Source organism: Coenobita brevimanus, chromosome 26 (genome assembly GCF_032717465.1).
Source record: "Coenobita brevimanus isolate Jiangsu-jjx chromosome 26, ASM3271746v2, whole genome shotgun sequence".
Taxonomy (NCBI): Eukaryota; Metazoa; Arthropoda; class Malacostraca; order Decapoda; family Coenobitidae; genus Coenobita; species Coenobita brevimanus.
This window is the reverse complement of record NC_136979.1, coordinates 32,414,966-32,440,819: the sequence shown is the minus strand read 5'-3', so window position 1 is coordinate 32,440,819 and position 25,854 is coordinate 32,414,966. Positions and strand designations below refer to the sequence as shown.

Below are 25,854 nucleotides of genomic sequence, written 5' to 3'. Positions count from 1 at the left end.
GAAAAGAAACCAGAGAATGAGGATTTAGAGGTTAGTATGGAAAGTATTTAGCAGTATCCAGGGTACTTACAACACGTCCATGGCCCTGGCAACGAATAACCTGCCTCCTCTCAGACTCTGACAGTAATAAGGTGCACCTGAAGCACCTACAGTAATCCAGTATTACACCACACTTAATCCTTTGCACTCTGAATTCTAATATCTTAGCACTGCGCATTCTTTTCTTAGTTGCGCTGCACTTGAAACTCACCACTAATGCACTCTGCACTTAAGCTTTTGCTCTCTGAATTCTAGTTTCTTAACACTGCACATTCTTTTCTTACTTGCTCTTGGACTTGAAACTCTCCACTGCACAGTAGCACTCTGCACTTAAGCTTTTGCACTCTGAATTCTAATTTCTTAACACCGTACATTATTTTCTTTACACTGCACAACACTGTAAATTCCGATGTGGTCTAGTGGCGAGTTTTTGTTGTTTATTCACTGTCAGAGTCCAAGAGTAGGTGTTACAGGTTGCCGAGGGGCGCATCGCTGGGACGTGGTGATGGACTACCCACTGCAGACGACTCTGAAGATAGCCGCAAACTCACGTCCAGTGGCGACTCCACCATGGTCGATGTGCTGGGCTGTGGCTCGGAGGTGGAAGGCCTGTCTTGGGGAGGCAGTGGTGTGGAGCCAGGGCTGGGCATGGCAGGGGTCACAGGCCTGAAGAAACTGTCAATGGTTGATTGACGTAAGGAATAGTGATTCTAGCAATTGATGATGCTCTGCCTAAAAGCGCGCACTTCCTCCACGAGTCCCAGGGGCCCGATCTGCCTGTTGCAGTCCGGGTGTTGTAGGTAGTCAAGAACGAACTTGATGTGCTCCCGGAATGCGCTTAGCTTGGGGATGGCTGGAATAGTTACGCTCTGAGAGGAGTCCTCATTATCATCGCTGTCCTCATTGGAATTTTCAAGCTGGGTACTTTTACTGGCAACTGAAGATGCGATCTTGATATCAGACATGATCTGATACCCAGGATCACCCTTGTCATTAACCATTCACGCAGTTCATCCACATCAATGTCGTCACCAGCCACACGAAGACGTGCATGGAAATCATCCACGTCAAAACCTAGAAAGTCGTGACCACATCGGCTTCGAGAAGCAGACGAGAGCAACCACTTTCCAGAGTATTGACAGAGACTCCACTCCATGCGCTGGCCCATTTGTAGATGGCAAACTTGATGTTGTACCGGCAAAGGTTTTCCAAGGTCTGCTGGCCTGGTGTGTCCCGTCCCTCCCTGCGCTCATCCTCATCCTTGAGAACAACCATTGCCTTGTCCAGGAACTTCTGATGGTACAGCCTCTTCGTTGCCACAATCACTCCTTGGTCCATTGGTTGGATGAGAGCAGTCATATTATGTGGCAAAAACAAGCACCTACTGTGGCCATTCTCAGCCACCAACTCCTTTTCTGACAGATTTTTTTTTTTTTTTTTTTTTTTTTAATGCTAGGAAGAAGGAACCAAAGGCCACGAGCCTACAAAAACTGTTCCATTCAAGAGAAGAACAAAATACAAGAGAGAGCCGATTTCAAGATCCGATCATTTCGAGATGCCTGGACACACTGGATATCATAGGAAGCAGGAAATACAGACAGAGGGAGACATTCCAGAGTCGACCTGTTGCATAAATGAAGGACTGGGAGTAACAGTTAACTCCTGCATGAGAGAGTTGGACAGAAAAGGGATGAGAGTTTGCTGCCTGATGGGTGCTACGCGCCTGTCGTAGAGGTGGAGGAATGCATGCAGACATTTCAGAGGAGCAGTGACCATTGAAGTAGTGATAGAAAAGAGATAAAAATGCAACAGTGCGGCGAAGAGACAGAGGTTGAAGGGAGCCAGTAGGAAGAGGAGAGTCAATGAGATGAAACTCCTTTGACTCCACCCTATTGAGAAGAGCTGTATGTGGAAAACCTCCCCACACATGCTAGTTGTACTCCACACAGTGGCGGATAAAACCCGTGTATAGAGTCAACAGTTGTGCACGGGTAAAAAAGGAACGGTGTCGGTTTAGCACACCTAATCTCTTGGAAGCAAATTTTACAAGGGATGTAATATGATCTTTCCAAGATAAGTCCCAAGTGAATGCAACCCCAAGTATGTTCAAGGATAATGCAGGATTAAGCTGAGTATTATTAAACATTAGTGGGTACACCTGTGGAAGATTTTATCAGGTTGATGGGTGTAAGAACTGAGTCTTTGATGAATTTAAAACAACATGATTATTTTTACCCCAGTCAGAGATACGAGCCAAGTCAGACATTAGGTCTGCCATAGCCTCATCCCATGTTTGTTGAAGTAACTGCTGAGATGGATGTTGCGGGAACCAAATGGAAAGGTGAAGGGTGGAGTCATCAGTGTACGAGTGGATAGGGTTAGATGTACAGCTTAGAAGGTCATTAATGAATAAAAGGAAGAGAGTTGGTGATAGGAGAGAGTTCTGAGGAACACCACTGTTGACAGATCTAGGAGAAGAACGATGGCTGTCTACAACAGCGGCTATAGAACGACCAGAAAGGAAGCTATAGATGAAGGCGCAGATAGAAGGATAGAAACTGTTAGAGGGCAGTTTGGAAATTAAGGATTTATGCCAGACTTGATCAAAAGCCTTTGAGAGGTCAAGTGCAATGGCAAAGCTTTCGCCAAAGTCCTGAAAGGAGGATGACCAGGAGTCTGAAAGGCAGGTGAGAAGATCGCTAGTGGAGCGTCCCTGACGGAACCCATACTGACGATCAGAAAGAAGGTTGTGCTGGGAAAGATGCTTTAAAATTTTTCTATTAAGAACTGACTCGAAAACTTTTGAGTTACAAGATGTTAAAGCAATTGGACGATAGTTAGAGGGTTGGGAATGGTCACCCTTCTTTGGGACTGGCTGAATGAGAGCAAACTTCCAGCAAGAAGGAAAGATACAAGTTGGTAGACAAAGACGAAAGAGTTTGCCTAGGCAGGGTGTAAGCACAGAAGCACAGTTTTTGAGAACAACAGGAGGGACTCTATCAGGCCCATATGCCTTGTTAATATTAAGGCCTGTGATGGCAGAAAATACATCAGCTGAAGAAATTTCATATCCATTTGCCTGCATACTGCAGGCAGAAGGGACTGGTGGTGGGAGAGTAATCCATTTGCTTGCATACAGCTGGCAGGATTGAGTGATTGTGGTAGAGTAATCCATTTGCCTGCATAAAGCAGGCAGGAAGGAGGGACGGGGGTAGAGTAATCCATTTCCCTGCATACAGGAATCAGCAGGGAGTGGTGGAGGTAGAGTAATCCATTTGCCTGCATGCAGCAGGCAGGCAGAACAGATGGTGATATAGTATGTCAGCCATGAGGAAGTCAGAGGGGGGAAGTGAAGGAGGAACAGCACTGGAATCATCTGAGGTGGAAAGCGCAGGTGCATTGTCAAGAAGAATAAGGGCCTTTATCTGGTCGCACGGGATTCCCAGTGTGTTTGTCTGATAATGGATGACCTCCTTGACGAAGTGCTGGTGAAACCAGTCTCTGAAGATCTTGGCTGTGAATCAAGCCTTCACTGAATGGTACCCAATGACAGGAAGGACATCCATCACCCCACGACGACACAGAGGCTGCTTTGCATGGCCAATGATAATGGGCTTGAGCCAGTGCATGCTGTTAGTATTGGCGCAACACAAAGTAGATATCCGTTGCTTTGAGAGCTTGCGGCCAGGTACACCCTTCTCTGTTTCCTCTGCTAGAGTGTTAATTGGCAGCGAGCGATAGAACAGACCAGTTTCGTCAGCATTGTAGACTTGACCAAGAGTGAGGCTCTTCCTGTCGATCAAGCCCTTCACCTTCTGCTGAAACACCTCTACTCCCTCCTCGTTGGTGTCCAGAGCTTCACCATGGGCCAAACGGTTGGTAAGGCCATGGCGTAACTTGAAAGTGAAGAGCCAACCCTTGGATGCCCTGAAGTCTGGGGTGTTGTGTAACTCTGCGAACTTCTCGGCGGAAGCCTTTAACTCCGTACCATGCACCAGCACACCAGCAGCACGTTGTTGTCGGTACCAAATCAGCATGGAGCGGTCAATTTCTGCAAACCTGGGAGTGTACGTAACCTTCCTCTCCACATTGCGTTTGGTCTTTGATGAGAAGTCGGCCGTGCACTGGGTGAGCTTGTCCTTGGATTTTTTTTTTTTTTGTATCAAACAGGGTAGAGTTGGCCAGATTGAATTCACGGAGGATGCCCAATGTTGAACATCATGCATCCACCTTCTCTAATATCTCCCTCTTCTCTAGAGTCAAAACCACTCGTTTCCTCTTCTTGGGTGGCAGGGCCATCATCGCACACATGAGTAAGAGGCAGCAGAGGAACAACAGGACCTGCAGGAGGTAGGGCACCACCACAAAAGCGAGCATGTGGGCGGCCATGGTGAGGAGCCTGCACTCACGACGATGGGTATGCGGGAAATGGGGAGGAGGCAGCGTCGCCCTCCCAGACATCGGAGGAACTACACGGCAAAACACAGCTGGTTGGCGGTGTGCACCAAGTTCAAATTACGGGTGAAAAAAAAAAGTTTGATAGTTTTTGGCTTTTTCATGTTTTTTGGCCATTTTTGAGTTATGAAGGCCTGGGCCCAAAATTTCCGCACATTGGGGCATCCGGATATTAAAGGGATTACTATTAAGAACCTAACTTGCACTAAATGTAGCAGAAATTAAATAATATAGGACCTCTGAAATGGCTGGTCGCCATCACATGCCATCAATGATATTTCAAGTTCCGTTTATGATAAATATAAACAATTCATGCTACATTATATATACGGTATACAGTGGGGCACCAACTTTCACGCCTAATTGGGACTGAAAATAATGCGCGAAAGTTGAAATTGCGAAAGTTGGGGCATTGTCCTTATGGCAAAAATGCTAATTGGTTCCTGGCTATCCTAAAGTAACACCAGATTTTCATTTTCACATGCAGTGTAGTACATCAAATTAATATTGTACTGTACATTGCATTGTGAGATACAAACAATAAATACACATTATATGAGGAGAAACATATCGCAGAGACCAAGTTGAGGTGTTTAATAGATGCTGGGGGTAAGTATCCGAGACGCGTGGCTGGGTTATTGGATCCCGCCAGCCACCTCGGCACCACCTCTCGCTGTCTCACTGCCACCCACCTCACCACCACCCCTCGCTGCCTCACTACCACCCTCCCTCTCTCTCTCTGCCTCCTCAGATGCCACTTGATGCAACACTTCCACTTTGTGCTGAATTTCCTCTTTTGCTAGGTGCTTTTCATTTCATTTCATTATCATATTGCTGTTTCTTCACTCCGACATGGTACTCTCTTCTTGCCTTAACCTTTCCTCCCGATTTTGAAGGTCCTGGGCACTTTTTATCATCACCACTACCTCCTGGCCCTCCCCTCACACTACCAGGCCCTTTCCTCCCACCACCAGGTATAGTAGAGGCCACTGAACCATGAGAATCCAACACAATGGAGCCAGCGGCATTTGTACACAATGGTGGGAGTGGGTAGACTGAGTGTTGACATGACGTCATTCAAGATGGCGGTGGGTTGTGGGCGGGTGGTGCGGAAAATTCAAAGTTCAAAATATTGCCCCAAACCCGAAATTTGTGTGCTAAGCTCGATTTTTTCACGCGAAAGTGGAAGTTCTGGAATATTTGGTCTATGCCAGGAAAGTTGAATTCGTGAAACCTGTTGTCGCGAAACTTGGTGTCCCATTGTATGACATTACTATGATTCACAGTTTCACACAACAGTGTAGATATTTAACAAAGGAAAATATGCTTTTTAAACAGCGCCGGGAATATGTTTGTCGAAATGGTGGTGCCATCTACCGGAATACGAGGCTTTTCAGAAGCACCCCATTGTGTTAGCTTGCTGTAAGCTAAAGGGGAATGGTTGAAGTGGCCAACAATTTGCTTGCATTGGGTAATAATGTCATTAACCACTCTTTTTTCAAATATGCAGTCGTGTATCACAAGCTGTAAGGTGGGCAAAAAGCGTGAGACACTGATGTCCTGTGTCTTCAACACCCTTTACGACGTTGGCACCATTGTCTCTTATGAAAAGATGTATTTTATAAATTGGTATTTTGAAATCTTGCAAAGCATCTTGAAGAACTTTAGTTATATGGGCAGCTGTGTGTGAACCAGGGAATGGTATTACTCATAGTACAACAGTCTTTTGCTCGAAATTTAAATTCATGCAGTGAGCAGTTAAACTAATGAAAGAAGTATTTCTGTTGCTTGTCCAGATATCAGTGGTGAAACTGATATTCTCTGCTTCATTAACAGCAGCCATCACTTTCTCATACACTGATGCATAAATGGATGGTACAATGTTTTCAGAAAAGTACTTCCTGCTTGGCAACTGATAGTTTGGTTTCAGTTTTTTCATCAGTCTTGAAACTCCAGCAGCCCCGACTATGGAGTATGGCTGACAGCCTACAGCAATCATTTCACCAATGGCGTAGTGTATAGTTTGTGACTGAGCACTATTTATGTTCCAGTTTTTTTTTTCAATTCAAGCATTTACTCCAGGGTAATTTGAATATCACTGCTGTGGCAAGAGCCTGATGTTGTGTGACTTCTGTCAGGCTGACAGTCATCTAACTTCCATTTGCCTTCCAAATGCTTATTTTCCTCAGTCACCAGCAATTCTTCTTTTTCGAGTTCTTGTTTATGCTTACTTTGTGTTTTCTCAAATTAGTTTTGTTGAATGTTTTTCCCTCGTTGCTTCCCCTTGACAAAGAACCCTCACATAGTGTGCACACAACTTTTGCTCCATCATCTTTAAACACTTCGAAGAATTTCCACACAATACTCCTCTGATGTTGAGTAGCCATAGTTGTGATGGTAGTGGAGAATTGTGCTGGACTTGCCCAGACAGCTGGTAGCGAGTTTTTGTGCAGTCAGTAAAGTGTTTGAGCCAAACCTCTGTAAAAGAAACAACCATATTCTACTTGTAGTAACCATCCTGGAAACTTGTTATGCTGTAGTATTGTCAATAAAAATACAAATGAAATTAAACAACTATACGTATGAAGAAGAAAAAATTATAAAAAGCGTGAAACTAACTCACGTAGGCAGAAGACTGTGTGTGGATAGTGAGGGAGGATGGTGCCTGCCGTCTGAGGGCTGTGGCAGGGCCCTGAGCCGCTGATGCGAGGTTACCAACCTGTCTTCTTCATGTCCATGGTGGCAGATGTGGCTCATTACCAAAGGATGTTCTGTATTACTACGCACCATGTACTCAAAATAATATCTGTCTATTGCCAGACACCTTAATCCTGTAAGGGGTGGCCACAAACAAATTGCCTCCATGTCGCCCTGTCCCCCGCCATTTCACTGCCCTGGTCCCAGCTCACACTCCCCTCATATACCTCTCCACTCCATCCCTCCATCTCATCCTTTTGTGTGTGTGTGTGTGTGTGTGTGTGTGTGTGTGTGTGTGTGTGTGTGTGTGTGTGTGTGTCCGACTCTGAGCATAGGCTTCACAGCCTGCTATCCAGGCCCAGCAGTCCTCCTACATACAGTACAAGTCCCATTATTCGGCATCTATGGGACCAGGATGATGCCGAGAAATTAGATTTGCCGAATAATCAAAAACCTACCCACTCAGTACCTTAAATATATTGGTGAACACTTATCACCACTTATGGCACGGTATTACAACTGTGTTTGGAGAGAGTACTGTATACTGTACAATACTGCAATCAATACAGTACTATACCTGAATCTGAAATATATATATATATATATTAGTGAACATATACGAGGGTAATGACACAGTAGGCCTACAAGTCAGATAACACTTCCTGGATGGCCGAAATGATACGGAATATTACCTGCCAGCTCAGTACATCACTTGTATTGGTGAACTCATCACTACTTATATTATTACAAATATGTTTGGAGTGAGTACTGCATACAGTACTTTTTCCAAACACAAAATAAAATAGTCGGAAAATTGCATAAAATAAAGGGATCTGAACTGGTAAGGTCTTTCTGATGAAAGTCATAAATTACATTTAGCACTCACTCTTTTGTTCGTTTTTTTTTTTTTACATGTGAAAGGAGAGTACTGATGGAAACAGTAATGTATTCCATGAACCCCTTAATAACCTCCGACATTGAACAACCCTTTAAAGTACCGATGTCGAGTTAGTGAGCTATGGAAAAACTGTGAACAATTATGGGAATGGAACGAAGGTCACTGGTATGTTTACACGACTCTATGCTACGATTCCAAGCAGTCAGGGGGTCGGTTAATCTCAGATGTTTTCGCCAATTTGGTAAATGCACCGTAACTTTATCAATTCTCCAGTCAATCATAGCGAATCATAGCATGGGTTTAGGGAGCTAAATAACACATTTCTACGTGCGCCAGACGATTATCTTCACATCTTATAAGAAAATGGAAGAAATTAAATCCCTTCCTGAGTACGTAAAGTTCTTCCATTCTTCTGAAATCAATTTATTTTTCTTAAAGATGGGAAGATAATCGTCTGGCTCACCTAGCAATGTGTTATTTAGCTTCCTAAACCCATGCTATGATTCGCTATGAGTCACGGAAAGATTGATAAAGTTACGGTGTATTTACCAAATGGGCGAAAACATCTGAGATTAACCGACCGCCTAACTGCTTGGAATCGTAGCGTAGTCATGTAAACATACCACTGACCTTCGTTCCCTCCCCATAATTGTTCAGTTTTCTTTATAGCTCACACTAACTTAACATCACTGACATCGGTACTGTAAAAGGTTGTTCAGTGCAGGAGGTTATTAAAGGATTAATGGGATATATTACTGTTTGCATCAGTGCTCTCTCTTTCACATTAAGCACAAAAACAAACAAAAGAATGAGCACTAAATATACGTTTAACTTTCATCAGAGAGACCTTAGCAGTTCATATTCCTCCAGTTTATTTTTTAGTATTTTTCTGACTTTAGGTTAGGTTAGGTTTGGTTAAATTATAAGGCACAGTTAAACTCGGTTAGGTTAGGTTCAGTTAAACAGGACAGTCCCTTCCACCATTATGCTGAGGAATAAAAATACTAGAGCTGTCACAGCCGTACAGCTAAAAACAACGGGGAAACTGATTTAACAAACAACATTTATTTATGGGTAATGCATTACAGTGTCAGTGGTTCATGGGCTACTCAATTACCGGTGTCATTTTCAGGAAGGCATCAAGAATGAAAGAATTTCAAGAATTAGCATGGGGGCTTGGAACGTAACCCTCGCTAATTTGGTGGGGGTGGTTACCGTTGTGTATGATACTGTGCAATATTGTAATCAATACAGTACTATACCTGAATCTGAATAAAAATATAGAAATTAGTGAACATACAGAAGTGTAATGAAACACTAGGCCTACAAGCCACAGATAACACTTCCTAGACTGCCGAGATGATTCAGGACATCTGCCGAACAATCAATGATTTTCGTAAATGGGACTATTTCTCAAACCTGCCGAAATGTCGGATCTACCGAACAATCAGCTGCCGAATAATAGGACTTTTACTGTACCATACACCTCTACATGTCACCACTTCGGCGCTAACACCCACCGTCCATATTGAATACATGCTAGGGCTGTCTCATACAGGAATGGTGTATTGGTATTAGTGGGGGTATTTTTACGACATGTCGGCGGGTCTCCTGGTAGATTAGTAAAGCCTGATTTAATGAAATTCAAATCTTTAACTCCTTAATCGTGGGGCATCACTTTCGTGACCCTTGGGAGCAAGGGATCATACCGCTGGGCGTCACTTTTGTGATTCTGTGTTATATTGAATTCGCCCGGGCTTTCAAGTGGTGGCTTGTATCATCTATCAGTAATGCCAATGTCCAGCACTAGTCAGCACTCCTAATCTCATCTGTACTCCCATCCATTGTTGACAATTTAGCCATTTCTCCCCGTTCTTGACTCCCCTCCCTACCTCCCCTCCATTACCCTCTCCTCTCGCCTGCCCTGCCGTGCTACGCTAAGTAAATCTTCCCTGGAATTTTCCACTGATTTCATCCATTGAAATAAGCCCTATGCCCTATTCTTATACCAAATAATATATACAAAAAAGAAATAAGGTAAGTGATAGTGCCATACACCTGGAATTGGCTAATTATCACCTGACAACACCTCACGTGCACTCGTTCGCTAATTTTCACTGTTTATTTCCCCTTGAAATATGTTGTATAATCTATTCTCGTAATAAAAATATATATAAGAAAGGAAGGGAGAAGCCTAAGTGATATTTACATTCACCTGGAACTACCTAATTTATTATGTATTGTCTAGATTTCCTGCCAGTCATTTCATTGCATATATATTAGCAGCTGTCACCAAGCTGACATTGGCAGCATTGCACTCCCCCTAGGCAGGCCACCACACTGTATTCAGTTTACTGTCGTCTTTCAAGGTGAAAGCACGTCAGATTCGCGCCTGTCCAATTCCACCTCTTTTTAGCCCCATGCAAAGGGCCGTGTGACCTCTACCCCCTACTAAACCTCGTGTGGAAAGGAGTAAAGGGCTAAGTGACTGCTGTGGAACATGAACTGGCTAATTTGTCTATAAAAATGATAGACAGTGACTACGATCTTTCTGGCGAGTAAAACAGTGCAAGTGGAAATGTAAATAATGTGTAAACAATATGTAAACAGCAAGTGAAAGCAATGAATATAAATATAAGTGAACAGTGGAAAATAGTTTGATAAGTTACTGCAAGTGACAGTGCATAACACAGTGTAAATAAAATAGAAATGTAAATAATGTAAATAAAATAGAGAATGTAAATAGAAATGTAAATGAGTAGTAATATAAGAATACGAGTATATATACTAGGCGTAATGAAAGTGAAAGTTTCACTCTAGTATGTATGAATACTATGAGTTATGAAAGTGAAAGTGAAAGTGGCAGATTCACTCTCAATGCTAGTATACAGGACGAGAAAGTGAATGCTACATATTTTATTGAAAGAGAAAGTGAATGCCTACAGTGACAATAAACTACTATTACTGAAGGAAACTTATGGATAAAGACTGTAGATATATATAAGTGTTATATAGTAATAGAAATTTAAAGAGTGAGTGTTTTTATGAATAATAAATGACAGAACATCAGCGGCGAACGATCGCAAGTGGGAAGGTCATACCCGCTCTTTATTTTCATTGCTTTCACAGTGTTTTTTTTTTTTTTTTTTTTTTGGAGTATGGATTCCAAACTATTTGAGAATCATAGAATAGTGTTTCTAGTGATAATATCAGGCTGTGGTAATCATATTACGGGTTGTCGGGAAGTGTAAAGTGAAGACTTCGTTACCCACCTTCAGAGGTCTCCACAAGTCCTACGGTACTCGACGAAGGCTCAACAAACATCCCAGGAGAAAGCTAAAGGTATGTGCCATATGCTTATTTAATTTTAATAATCTAGGACTAATAACTGATTTTTGGCAAATATTTTTAGGGAGTCTGTCATAACTTGAATATGCCCACGAGACACGCACGTCAAGCAAAAACAACCCCGCGGTTTAGGTGTTAAACTGTTCCCTGCCCAAGCAGGGATTTGAACCCAGGTCCGTTAGGACTGCAGGCCACCTCTCTACCGATTAAGCCACTGCCTCCCCCTCCCTCTCCCCCCCTTCCACCTCACTCACATACACTCTCTTTGTCAGTCTCTTGCTCTCCATCCTCTCCACGTGTCCAAACCACCTCAGTGTGTTTCTCCTAATGTTTCCTATCACATCCACATCCACACCTTCTTCACTTCCTCATTCTTCAGTCAGTCTCTCCATGTGACTCCACATGCTCCTGTCAACTAACTCATTTCCATGGCTCTCACTCTTGACTTCTGTCACTCCAGCAAGGTCCAAGCTTCACTTCCATGTGTTAGAGTTGGTATCATAATACTGTCATGTAGTAGCTTTTTCACTTCCATGCTCACTTCCCTGTTTCTTATCACTGTTTTCAAGGAACCAGCAATCTTTCTGCCCTGTTGCGCACGTTCAAGCACATCACCCTCTAAACTTCCATCCTTACTCATCACCCTACCCAAGTACTTAAATGCACTCACATTTTCCATTTCCTCTTCATCCAGCCTCACTGTACATTCACTGACTTCATTTCTCATGAAGACCATAACTTTACTCTTTCCTACATTCACCTTTAGATTCCGTTTCTTTCACACTCTCCCAAACTCATTCACCAAGCCTTGCAGCTCCCCTTCATCTTCACTTAACAACACAGTATCATCTGCAAACAACAGTACAGGTAGTTTCCAAACACTGCCCTCTCTCACTAGGGCTGCCCCAACATCCACCGCCCTAACTTGTATATCTTTTATAACCTCATCCATACACAGATTGAACAACCATGGAGACATGACACACCCTTGTTTCAATCCAACCTTCAAATAGAAAAGCTCATTCAGTTCATTATCCATGTGCACTGCAGCCTTAGCACCCTCATACAGACTCTTCACAGCCTTCAGCGACTTTCCATCTACTCCATATATTCTTAATACTTTCCACAGTCCTTGTCTATCCACCCTGTCATATGCTTTCTCCAAATCCATGAAGGCTGCATACAACTTCTTTCCCTCCTCTAGAAACTTTTCCACTTCAGATCTAAGAATGAATATCTGATCTACACAACCTCTTCCCTTCCTAAAACCTCCCTGTCCTTCTCCAACTAATTCCTTTGTTATTTCCCTAACTCTGTCAATAAGTATCCTACCGTATACTTTTCCTATTGCACTAAGAAGACAAATGCCCCTATAATTACTACACACTTCTTTTTCCCCTTGTCCTTTGTACAGGGGAATAATTATACCTGACTTCCAATCCTCCAGGACTCCACCTTCCCCCCAGGCCAATCTGCACATCTTCCACATCCATTCTAGTACTATCTCTCCTCCATGCTTCAGCATATCACCACACACTCCATCAACTCCTGGGGCTTTCCTCATTTTAACTTTCTTCATTGCTTCCACAACTTCCATCCTACTGATTTCTTCCTCTCTTCTTACATCCCTCCTTCTCCCAGCCATTCCCCAGCCACTTATACTTGTATTACTTTCATTCTTTATGCTCAACAATTCCTTAGTGTTCCCTCCATGTGCTCACTTTTTCTCCCTTCTCCACTAGTAATCTACCATTTTTATCTTTCACTCACCAGTTAACTTCTCTGGTACCCTGTCAAACTTTTACCTCTTTCCAGAACATTTTTGTACATTCCCTCCACTTTACACTCAAGTTCCAAATTCCTCATCCACTCTCTTCTTACTCTCTCTTACTAATCTTTTCACCTCTCTCTTCCCTTCTACATAAAACTCCTCCGTCTCTCTACTTCTTCCACGCCTGTTTCTCATCCACTCACTATATGCTTTCTTTTGTGCCACAGCCTCTCTCACCTCTTCAGTCCACCATGCTGTTCCCTGCACCCCCTTTCATCTTCTCTTCACCCCACACACCACGTAACATGCTGAAACAAATTTCTTCTTTGAATATCTTGCACACACCTTTCACATCCCCCATCTGCTCCAGTCTATATTTACCCAATCGCTCCTCCACTTCCCTCTTATATTCTGCCTTTTTTCCATCCTCTTGTAACTTTTTCACTCTCCTTGTATGTACTACTCGCTCCTGCCCTTCCCTTCTTCTCTTTCTGCAGGGTAGGGCAGTGGATGTGGGGGTGGCTCTAATGAATGAGGGGGAGATTTGGAAGCTTCCGGTGTTGCTGTTTGCTGATGATACAGTACTGTTGAGTGAAGATGAATGGGAGTTGCAAGGTTTGGTGAATGAATTTGGGACAGTGTGTAGGAGGAGGAATCTGAAAGTTAATGTGAACAAAAGTAAAGTTATGGTGTTTGAGAGGAATGAAGTCACAGAGTGTGCAGTGAGGTTGGATGGTGAGGATATGGAGAATGTGAGTGCATTCAAGTACTTGGGTAGTGTGATGAGTAAGGATGGAACTTTGGGGGATGAAGTGCATGAAAGGGTACAGCAGGGAAGGAAGGTTGTTGGTACACTGAAAGCAGTGATGAGAAATAGGGAGGTGAGTATGGAAGTTAAGAAGTCACTGCATGATAGTATTGTGATCTCTACCCTGACGTATGGAAGCTAGGCATGGACCTTGCAAGAGGGGAACAAGTCAAGAGTGAGAGCAGTGGAAATGAGTTACTTGAGAGGAGCATGTGGAGTGACATGGAGGGACAGGTTGACGAATGAAGAAGTGAAGGAACGCTGTGGGGTGGATGTGGATGTGGTTGAGAAGATTAGGAGAAATACACTGAGGTGGTTTGGACATGTGAAGAGAATGGAGAATGAAAGACTGACTAAGAGGGTGTATGTAGGTGAGGTGGAGGGAGGGAGAGGGAGAGGTAGACTGAGGATGAGGTGGAGGGATGGAGTTGAGAGGTATATGAGGGAGGGGGGGGTGAGTTGGGGGAAGGGTAGTCAAATGGTGGGTGACAGAGCGACTTGGAGGCGTTTTGTCTGCGGCCACCCTTTGCGGGATTAGGGCGTCGGGCTATAGATAGATAGATAGATAGATAGATAGATTTGCGCTTTGATACTGACCACCACCAAGTAGTGGTCCGAAAGTCCACTCCCCCAACCTCTATATACTTTTGCACCCATTACACACTTTCTCATCCTTTCATCCACACACACATAATCAAACATTGCCTTCTGTTCATTCAGTTCACCACCCACCCTTCTCATCACTCGCCATGTATACCTGTGGGTCATTTTGTGCCTGAAGAGGGTATTAGCTATCAGCAACCCCCTCCCGGCACAAATGTCCATTAAAGCACTGCCATTCTCATCTTTCTCTGCAGGCACACCCCACTCACCAACTACTGCATCCACCTTCCCATTCTCTACCTTTCCATTCATACCTCCAGTCAAAAACACTTTCTCATTCCTTTCAAACTTTTCCATGCATGCTTTCACATTTGTTCAGAACTCGTCTCTCACTCTGCTTGCACGATCTTGCACTGGTGCATACATGCACACAATCGCCCACATTTGTAGTCCAACTTTCAATCTTACCCACACGATCCTCAAGCCAAGTGATCCATATTCTCTTATATTCTCCTTCCATCTGTTATTCAACAATACTGTACACACTCCTTTTGCCCTCTCATTCTCACCTACTCCAGCACATATACCCCTTCCATGCTCCCATTCTCTCACTTCTTCACCCCTTCATTTAGTTTCTGTTAACCCACATACATCCACTTTCGCACCCTCAAGCACCTGGACAGTCTCTCTTTCACCTCATCATTTGCACCCCTTACATTCCTGTTGAGTCACATGGAGAGACAAACTGACAAATGAGGATATAAAGGAGTGTTGTGGTGTGGATGTGGATGTGATAGGAAGCGTTAGGAGGAATACACTGAGGTGGTTTGGCCATGTGGAGAGGATGGAGGGTGAAAGACTGATGAAGAGAGTGTATGTGAGTGAGTTGGAGGGGGGGAGAGGGAGGGGGAGGCTGAGGATGAGATGGAGGGATGGAGTGGAGAGGTATATGAGAGAGAGGGGTGTGAGTTTGGAGCAGGGCAGTGAAATGGCGGGGGACAGGGCGACGTGGAGGCGATCTGCTTGTGGCCACCCCAAACGGGATTGAGGCGTCAGGCAATAGATAGATAGATAGACATTACAAGTCGCCATCCGTATCGTGTCCTTTGTTCGGTCCTTAGTTGTCAACGTTTGGTCAGTCCTGGTCCGAGGCATTTTGTTCATATTTTTAGTTAGTTGTTTTCTGGGGAGGGGCACCAACCCTCCTGCAACCCACTAAATAATTGGATATTACCGATAAATTATTTTTCATCCCTATAAAACATCCAAATTATGTTTAACAAATAACCTCCAGTGAGTGATATGCGATGCACTAAATTCCTTTTAAGTATCGATAGTATCGGCAGAAAATCAGCCGATACCGATTCCGATACACATACACTAAAAATGGGTTGATACCACCGATACCAATACATCGGTACATCTCTGCTATTTATGTGCATAAACCCACATAACCGCCACACACCACCAGTACACAGTATACCTCACTTTCACCGTGCTATGTTTGGTCTCCAATTCTTTTATTTTCTCCACTCCCACTTACCTACATATGAACCTTTTTTGATTTTCAGTAAGACTATTATTCAGCAAAACAGTTTGAAGGTAACATCATTCTTTCACAAAGAATCAAGGAAAACAATCAACTAAATCTACAATAAAACTCATTTTAATGTTTCCTCTGTCCATATCCAGTATCAGAGTTAAATATTGGTATATCAGAAAAAAATGCAAAATATCAGCAGTATATTGGTTTGGTGAATTTTGTCAGTTACAGCACTAATCACCCCCCTCCAAAATGAAACAAAAAAGAACTGCCCAGCACTACACCGAATATTTCAGCATAATTCCTCCACTTCTGCCCAACACTACACTTCCTCTAAACATAAATAAACACTTAACCACCACAGCCATCTAAAGCCTTTAACCAAATAGACCTTTTGCAAACCATCACCTGCCATCCACCCCTCAGAAGGTGCCCCAAACAGACATGAGTGAGTTTATCTACTGTAGATTACAATGCAGTCATCACCCTTCCATGCTACAGTACACTATGCAAACAATCCACTATGCCCACACTGCAGTACAGCCACCTTTCCACAACTAACTTTACCTTATGTATTACACTACCACAACAATGCAGTTCTTCAACATAACCACAACAAAAGACCTCTGGAAGCGACCAGTTGGAGCAGCCGATTTCCTGTAGTCCATTGGGTTTACCTCGAGAAGGGTCAGGCATTGGAGCAACAACTGCAGTAATAGATTTTGTGAATCTGTGTTGCTACATATTTGGTAGGTTTCATTTAACATGGATGGGAAGGATTTGTTAGGAAAAATTCAAAGAAAAATGTCACTGTGCCTTGAAGCCCACAACCATATATCTCTGTTCACATGTAAGAACTTTCATATACTAGTGGACAGTCACATTTTGTCACATCTTAAGGGTATGAATTTTGAAAGCTTCTGTATGTTTTTGTATATAGCAGAATCAGTAAGCTATTAAGGAATTGTGCTGTGTGTTTCTTTCCCACTGTCTCTGTGATGAAAGGTAACACTTACTTTCATCCATGTAAAAAACTGTCATCTACTTCCCAGCATTGCTGCTGACCTAATCACAACATTCAGTGAAAAGTTATGATAAATTGTGAAACATGCATTTTTGTACCAGCCAAGTTACTTTCAACCCTTCATGCATGAGAGGCATAAATCATAAGGTTATTAACTGGAATTTGAGGAATCCAGAGATATTTAGAGTCATTGTGAATCCCATGAATCATGATTGTCAAGGACTGTGAAACTTAAGAAAGCACTGTGTGTACTGTATTATATATGTTTTATTTCATTGGCAGATGACACAGATGAGAGCTTTGATGCAGATGAATATGATGATGATGCTGATTTTGATGAAGATGGGAGCCTCCTACCATATGGGGAGACAGGAGCATTCAATCCTCTTCGTCTTCGGTTATCTCGCATGAAGATGGACAGTGAAGATGAAGGAGCAACAAGAAGGGATAGTGATCATAGTGAAGAAGGAAGTGGTAATGAGGATCATAATGTGGACATGTAGAATAGTAGTGGTGAATATAATCATCAGTACTAGGAAGAGGGAAATATCTGTACAAGTGGATATTGAAGAAAAGTAAAAAAATTGAGTAAATACAGGGTTAAAAAAAAAAAAAAAAAAAGTGAAAGGATTTGATGTGTCTGTTGTTTCTTTGTTTTCTAACCTACACTCTTTTCCTTTTGAGGTTACTAGACAGTACAATATAAGTGAAGTAGTAGTTTCCAACAAACATGGTCTTCACAATAGAGTAGAAAGTCAGAATCATCTAGTTCTGGTATGGCAGAATCCTATGTCACAGTCTCATGTCAGTTCTGCTGTGATTGTACAAGATGCATGTAAGGACCATATCATACCGAGGATTGTCAACCACTTCAGGTATAAGGGTACTGTCCATAGTACACACATGGACAACAGTGGACTTCCAGCATGAGTTACAAAATGCAACTGAACATTGATGCTGTGCATGACTCAGCCATCAAAAGCCCAAAGAAGTCACACTACTGCTGCACCTACGAATTGGACAATTGGGATTTTCTGCTCTGTTGTGAAAACAATTTTTGCTGGAAATTTGTGCATCATTTATGTTGCATAGCATAATCCCACCATGAAAACCTGAAAAGGAAAAGAGTATAGATTAGAAAGAATAACAAACATTTCAAATCCTTCCACTTTTAAAACAATGTCCAGTATATTGATAACAGTGAGAAAAAAAAATTATTGTACTGGAGTTTTCAAGATATTTTTTATCATCTCTAATGCTTTGCCTCTTTCAAGGACACATGTATCTAAAGCAGGATAGCTGGGACCAAAGTGCTCCTATACTTTTTTCTTTTTCTTTGTTTTCTTTCTCTCTTCTGCACTCTTGACTTTAATGCCGATACTGTATATTAAACATTGTTGAAATCACTTCCTACTTCAGGTATAGTATGTTCATCTGAATCAGATACTATTGCACTGAATGCTGCCACTGCGTATGACGTGTGCTAATTCAGCGTATTATGGATCAGTGGTGTAGTAACTCCTAAAGCTTCTGTTTTCCTATACCCTGCAACCTTTACTTGCACGAAATCTGCTTAAACCCCCGTCACACATTCCATAATCGAACCACAACAGCGCCACTAACTCAGTTTGTAGCGGCATCATGGTCCTGATTCAGGGTCTGTCGTGATCGATTGTGAAACTCGTGACACACTCAGCCGAGGCCTCAATAAAGTAATGCAAGTGTTAATTTTTTGTGAAGCTCCCCTGTACTGTTGTTTGCAGGTGATACTGTGTTGTTAAGTGAAGACGAAGAGGAGCTGCAAGGCTTGGTGGTTGAATTTGGGAGAGTGTGTAAGAAACAGAATCTAAAGGTGAATGTAGGGAAGAGTAAGGTGATGGTCTTTGAGAGAGGTGAAGTCAGTGAATGTACAGTGAGGTTTGATGGTGAGGAAATGGATAATGTGAATATGTTTAAGTACTTGGGGTGTGTGATGTGTAAGGATGGAAGTTTGGAGGGTGAAGTGCTTGAAAGGGTACGACAAGGAAGAAAGGTTGGTGGTTCCTTGAGAGCAGTGATAAGAAACAGGGAAGTGAGCATGGAAGTGAAAAAGTTACTACATGACAGTATTGTGATACCAACTCTAACGTATGGAAGTGAAGCTTGGACGTTGTTGGAAGGACACAAGTCAAGAGTGAGAGCAGTGGAAATGAGTTATTTAAGAGGAGCCTGTGGAGTCACATGGAGAGACAGGCTGACAAATGAGGATATAAAGGAGCGTTGTGGTGTGGATGTAGATGTGATAGGAAGCGTTAGGAGGAACACACTGAGGTGGTTTGGCCGTGTGGAGAGGATGCAGGGTGAGAGACTGACAAGGAGAGTGTATGTGAGTGAGGTGGAGGGGGGGGAGAGGGAGGGAGAGGCCGAGGATGAGATGGAGGGATGGAGTGGAGAGGTATATTGAGAGAGGGGCAGAGTGAGATGAGAGCAGGGCAGTGAAATGGCGGGGAACAGGGCGATGTGGAGGCGATTTGTTTGTGGCCACCCTGTATGGGATTGAGGCGTCTGGCAATAGATAGATAGATAGATCCATGATTTTTGTGCACAATGTAGCATTATCGTAAGTCTTATGTGACCCTGTTGTGATCTTCGTTGCAGTTAAGTGACTCTGTCATGGTTGTCGCAGGTCCTTTCGTGACTGTCATGACAAAAAAAAAAAACGTTACGAGTGAGTCATAATAGCCCTACTGTATGCTGAATGCTTCATGCAAGCATGAGTCACGATAGAGCTTTGACCATCATTTGACGGTTAACACACACGTGTTACGATGGTCCTAAGATGGGGTCATGATAATCCTAAGAATACGGCGATTGAGTCACGATAGAGCTAATTATGGGTCATGATAGAGTCACGATAGACCTACGCACTTTTCGCGGCCTCGGCAATTTGGTAACTGCACGGGCACACGTGGCAGAATAACCTCGCCGCACCCCTCTTGGTGGCTGAGACAGAACAGGACTGGGCATCTCTTCAATCCAGCTCGAATGCTCTAGGGGGGTGGGGAGTGTTGGCATAACTCTTGATGCTATCGTGGTATGTTCATGGCACCATCGTAACTCTGTCATGGCACTATCGTGGTGATTGTGGCCTCATCGTGACGACAAAATGACCATTAAAAATATGAAAATCTGTCAATCGTGTCTCAATCATACAGCTATCACGACTCCATCGTGACGATCTTACGACCATCATGACACATAGCCATCGTGACATTGTTTGTTGTCGGCGTTTATCGTGGTCAAATTTCACAACAGCACCAGTATTTGAATTAGTGGCGCTATCACGGTTCGATTATGGAATGTGTGACGGTGGCTTTACATGCATCAAGGCAGTATGTAATTTCCTGTTTTTCCCCCCCCCCCCTTGTGAACATGATGTGAACTTCCTTGATATTCATCTGGAAAACTACAGTATATAAAATCTGTAAAACACACAAAACATGAACTAAAAAAAGAAACTAATACTGCTGGGAAGAAAAAGAAAAAAAAATTGTGGTGTGTAATTCAGTTGTTTCATTTATTTCTTTAATCAGTTATCATTTCAACCCAGTACACTACTGTATAGTACTGTATGTCTATGTTTATTGCCAGTGTTAGTCATAAGGTTTCTTCATGGAGTCAGCAATATTTGTTGACATTTTAAAAAACATATTACTGGTAGAGGAATTGCCCTTCTCTGGCTTAATATTTGTTTTGAGGGGATATGAGGGTCAGGTTCTGGAGGGGTCTGGTCGCAGAAATCTAATTTTCCCATGAGATTTAAGTTATCCTCATGTGAATTGTGCTAATGCATTTTTTTTTCATTTGTAAAATTGCATTTGATTGATTGATTGTATTACTGTACAAGGTCTTGGCAACATAACAGCCAGTTCCACCATGACATTAAATCATACTCATAACTTGCATGGTAAAATCTTCTACTTGCAGTAGACCTTTGCTTTACTGTACCCTGCTGGATCGAAGGATACAATCTGAGAAATGGGAAAAATCATGCATACCTTTTGAACACAGTTACCAATGCTGGCAGCAGTTTTTACGATAAGCGATAGCCAGCAGGCCAATGAGTGGACAGTGTTCTTCTTCATCTGCTTCTGGTGGATTTTGATAAAAGGAGGCCTTTGGAGACATAAAAGTGGTACCATATCAGGTAATCTGACATGGAGAATCCAAAACTGCCATCAGCTGACACCTGAGGTGACGCCATCTAGCGACAACTTAAGTACAAGTGCATAATTTAAGCTTCAGACAAGAGCCTCACTGCAGGTTGCAGAGCAGTTCTTCTCTTGTTACCTGCAGCAACAGCCAGCAGGTCAATGAGTGGTCAGCATTCTTCTGCTTCTGGCAGATTTGTTAAAATGAGGCCTTTGGAGACATGAAAGTGGTACCATATAAGGTAATTTTTTCTACCCACTTGGATTAGTCATGAAGAAGTGCTGGGCAACTATGGGCCAAGCCAGTGTAAAGTGGGTATACCTTATTTCCTGGCAAATAATGCACATTAAAAAAAAAAATGCTCTCAAAGTATGTCCTGTGCATTATACAATGAAGCTACCTATTTTAGTAGGGAAGGAATGGTCCACAGTTGAACCCAGAAGTGGCTATGACTTCCTGAAACTGATGAAATTTTACCTCTGTATTATTTTTTATTTTTCATAATCTCATGTTTACACAAGGCCTGTACTATTATGTTGTCATACAGTGAACAATTCATCAATCTTTATCATAGTACTGTAAGGGCATCAAAACTTATGCTTTTCACATGACTGACGATGTGAATGGGTTGTTTACCGCCAACCAATGAAACATCATGGTTAAGTAGGTGCAAGCTCTTCAACCTCATGTTCATGATAGGCTAGGCCCAGAAATAGTTGTTTTCCAAATTTTCTCTTGAAAACTAGGGTGCGTGTTATGCGCTGGAGCATGCTATTCACTGGTATATAAGGTGGATTTCATTTTTAATACTAGAACCTGTCACGAATTCGTGCGAGCGTATTTATATAAATTCATGACATTGTACTTTAATGAGAAAACCACAAACTCTAGTGGAATTTCCACTGGGCATCACTCAGTTCAACCGTCCTCGTATTCACTTCGATCGGGATGGTTTTCAGAACATTTGTCACTGTTTCACAAGTGACCATTCTTATCCACGACATTAGTGCTTTCACTGAGTGATTTATTGTGAGCCTATATCGTTCACCTTCCTTCCGTTGACCATTGAAGTTAGGCCACGCCTATGTCCGGCGAACACGGCCATCTCTCGCTCCCTTTCCTAGTTTGAAGTCAGTCAGCTCAGGATCATCGCGAGGATAGGATCGTTTTGTGCCCAGTGTAGAACAGCGTCTCTGTTGTACAGCAAATTCCTGAATCTCCACCTAGACAGTGACTGGGAAAGCGGTCTTGGAGCGAATAGCAGCGTTGGTGTTTATCACAGGCGCCCAGACTTTCGTTTCGGCTCCCCTCCACTGACCAGTATTTCTGTTCATTTTTCTAGGCTTAAGTCTAATTAGCTTTTGAATGAGCAAATGTATTCTCATGTTATTTGAATTCATGAGTCCCCTAGCAACCATGAAATTCCCATTTTGAATTTATTTTGAGATTCATGTAATGTAAATTTATTTTATTGTAACTATTTCCTTGCTTGCGTTCCCTGAATTTGTTCCACTGGTTAAAAAAAACATCAGACTGAAAATTTTACAGGTCGCCCACACTTTCCAGAGGTCTTACAGACCAATAGCTGTCACATCTTCTCTTGGTAAGGTATTTGAAACTTTAATTAATAACCACATTGTTAAGCATTTTGAATCCAACAACTTAATTAGCGATAGACAATATGGTTTTCGTCACGAAAGATCCACCATTGACATACTCAATCTCTTAAATCATACCATTCATCAATCAATTGATCTTTTTGGAGAAACTCATGCAGTAGCTCTTGATAACTCTAAAGCTTTCGACAGAGCATGGCACCATTCCCTGCTGTCCATACTCCCTTGCTATGGACTAACGTCTTTTGCTCCTTTGATTTCTTCATATCTTAGTGACAGGAAAATAAGAGTAAAAGTAGATGATGTATATTCCAATTTCCACTCAATAAACGCTGGCGTGCCGCAGGGATCAGTTCTGGTGCCAACCCTATTTCTGGTTCATATTAATGATATCTGTCACCCACAATCCCATTCACTCATATGCAGATGACTCAACACTACATAGTTCATTCACACTCAGACATCCATTTACAAAGTCTGATATCACCACCTCTCAACTCAATACAGCCATCTCCATAAATCAAGATCTATCTACAATCAGTGAATGGGGACAAAACAACCTTGTCTCTTTTAATGCTAGTAGAACTAAATATATACAGTTTACTAATAGACAGATATTGCCAGATTCGTACATTACCTTCAGTGCTACTAATATTCCCATTTCCAAAAGTATTGAAATTCTTGGCTTCTCACTTAATAGTGCCCTCAGCTGGACCTCTCATGTCAGATCACTTGCTAAAACCGCTTCAAAGAAACTTGGATTATTGTACAGAGTCCGTAACTTCTTCACCGACGAGCAGTTAGCTATCATTTATATGAGTCATGTGCGCACTCAGCTTGAATATTGCTCACCCTTGTGGAATGGTTGTGGAGAGGTTTCATTAAGACAACTAGATAAAATTCAGAACAAAGCTGTTAGAATCATTAACAACCATGCCATTACATATAAACTACCTCCCCTGCAAGTAAGAAGGAATGTTGACTCCCTTGCATTATTTTACAGATATTTTTTTGGCAAATGCTCAGACGAAGTTGCATCCATGGTGCCACCTCTCCATGCCTTCCCTCGTGCTACACGGGCATCTGGTAGCGCTCATGACTGGAATGTCACTCAGCCATATTGCAGAACTTTTGCCTATCAGAATTCTATCATTCCCCGAACTGCATCTCTCTGGAACTTGCTTCCCCAGAGTTGTTTCCCTCCAAATTTCAACCCACAACTGTTCAAGTCTAACTGTTACAGATATTTTATGAACAGAGGGCACCAGTAATCTGGTGTATGGATTATTTTTTTTTTTATTCATTTGTTTTTCCTTCCTCCGTTCTGTTATTTATATATATATATATATATATATATATATATATATATATAAAAAAAGGCTGTTGTACATCTCTGACATTACACTCCATATAATTAGTGATTTTTTTCCTTATTTTGCAGTTGGATACGAGGAAAATGTGAGTACGTTTAAGTACTTGGGTGGTGTGATGAGTAAGGATGGAAGTTTGGAGGGTGAAGTGTTTGAAAGGGTACAACAAGGAAGAAAGGTTGCTGGTTCCTTGAAGGCAGTGATAAGAAATAGGGAAATGAGCATGGAAGTGAAAAAGTTATTTCATGGCAGTATTGTGATACCAACTCTAACGTATGGAGGCGAAGCTTGGACGTTGTTGGAGGTACACAATTCAAGAGTGACAGCAGTGGAAATGAGTTATTTGAGAGGAGCCTGTGGAGTCATATGGAGAAACTGATTTAGAACGAAGTGAAGGAGCGTTGCGGTGTGGATGTGGATGTGATAGGAAGCATTAGGAGAAACACACTGAGGTGATTTGGCCATGTGGAGAGGATGGAGAGTGAGAGACTGACGAGGAGAGTGTATGTGAGTGAGGTGGAGGGGGAGAGAGGGAGGGGAAGGCCAAGGATGAGATGGAGGGATGGAATGGAGAGGTATATGAGAGAGGGGTGTGCGAATTGGAAGCAGGGCAGTGAAATGGCGGGGGACAGGGTGACGTGGAGGCGATTTGTTTGTGGCCACCCTGTATAAGGGAGTAAGGCATCTGGCAATAGATAGATAGATAGAATAGTGGATGACATCAAAAGCTCAAAGCTGCTCTCATATCAGCAAGCTTTTGGGTATATCAATTACCTCCTCTGAAAGAAGAAGCTGACAGTCCTCGAGGCTCTCTGTCAGTCTGTTCAGGCCACAGGGGCTCTGTAGGACAGAGCAAACATTCCCACTCAGCAGGAGCCCCGTGCCATGAAGCTGGAGGCTTTCTTTAGCGAATGGACATGCTTGAAGAAGCATGCCTCCAGAACCAGTGACAGCCATAAAACCTTGGAAGCGATTGAAAGTTCTCTTTGACACTGTGGATGGAGACAAAAAGCTGGTCTGCTTTCGCGAGGACCGGGAATTCCTTCAAATGACGAGACAGAAGGGTCGTCCTGGCTCAACGGGTGGTATGGACACCATCCATCTTCGTCACACAAAGAAGAAAGCCAAGCAGGCGGAAGATGAAGCGGAGCGGAAGATGAAGCGGAGAGGAAGAGAAGAGCTGAGGCTGTGATGGAGACCATGAACAGTAGAGCTGTCCTGGTTTCTTCATCCTCCAGCAACACTGATAAAAGGCAGGATGAGGAGGAGGAGCCACCCAAAGGAGCCAGTGGAGGAGTCCCGTCCCCACCCATGAGAAAGCGAAGCATGAAGAACGTCATGACTCCTCAGCTGTCCGCTGTCTTGGACCAGACCCAAATGCCCCCCAGGATGGCAATATTTGTCCTGGCCGAAGCAGATGCAAGCTTCGGTTTGGACATCGCTCAGTTCAATATCAATTGGAGTTCTATTTGCCATCTTCGAAGAAAGAAT

At 42.8% G+C, this 25,854-nt stretch overlaps 1 protein-coding gene across 3 annotated transcripts in view; it reads left to right on the top strand.

The window, feature by feature from the left end:
* Positions 1-25,854, top strand: part of fs(2)ltoPP43 (female sterile (2) ltoPP43) — a 236,291-nt gene that overhangs the window by 188,836 nt on the left and 21,601 nt on the right. For 2 of the 3 annotated variants that reach the window (XM_080268044.1, XM_080268045.1), the window contains exon 8: positions 17,469-17,660. In XM_080268044.1, the coding sequence (XP_080124170.1) occupies positions 17,469-17,660 (192 nt within the window). Of the gene's footprint in view, positions 1-17,468; positions 17,730-25,854 lie in introns of those variants that run through there. The other variant, XM_080268046.1, reaches the window with a different exon arrangement.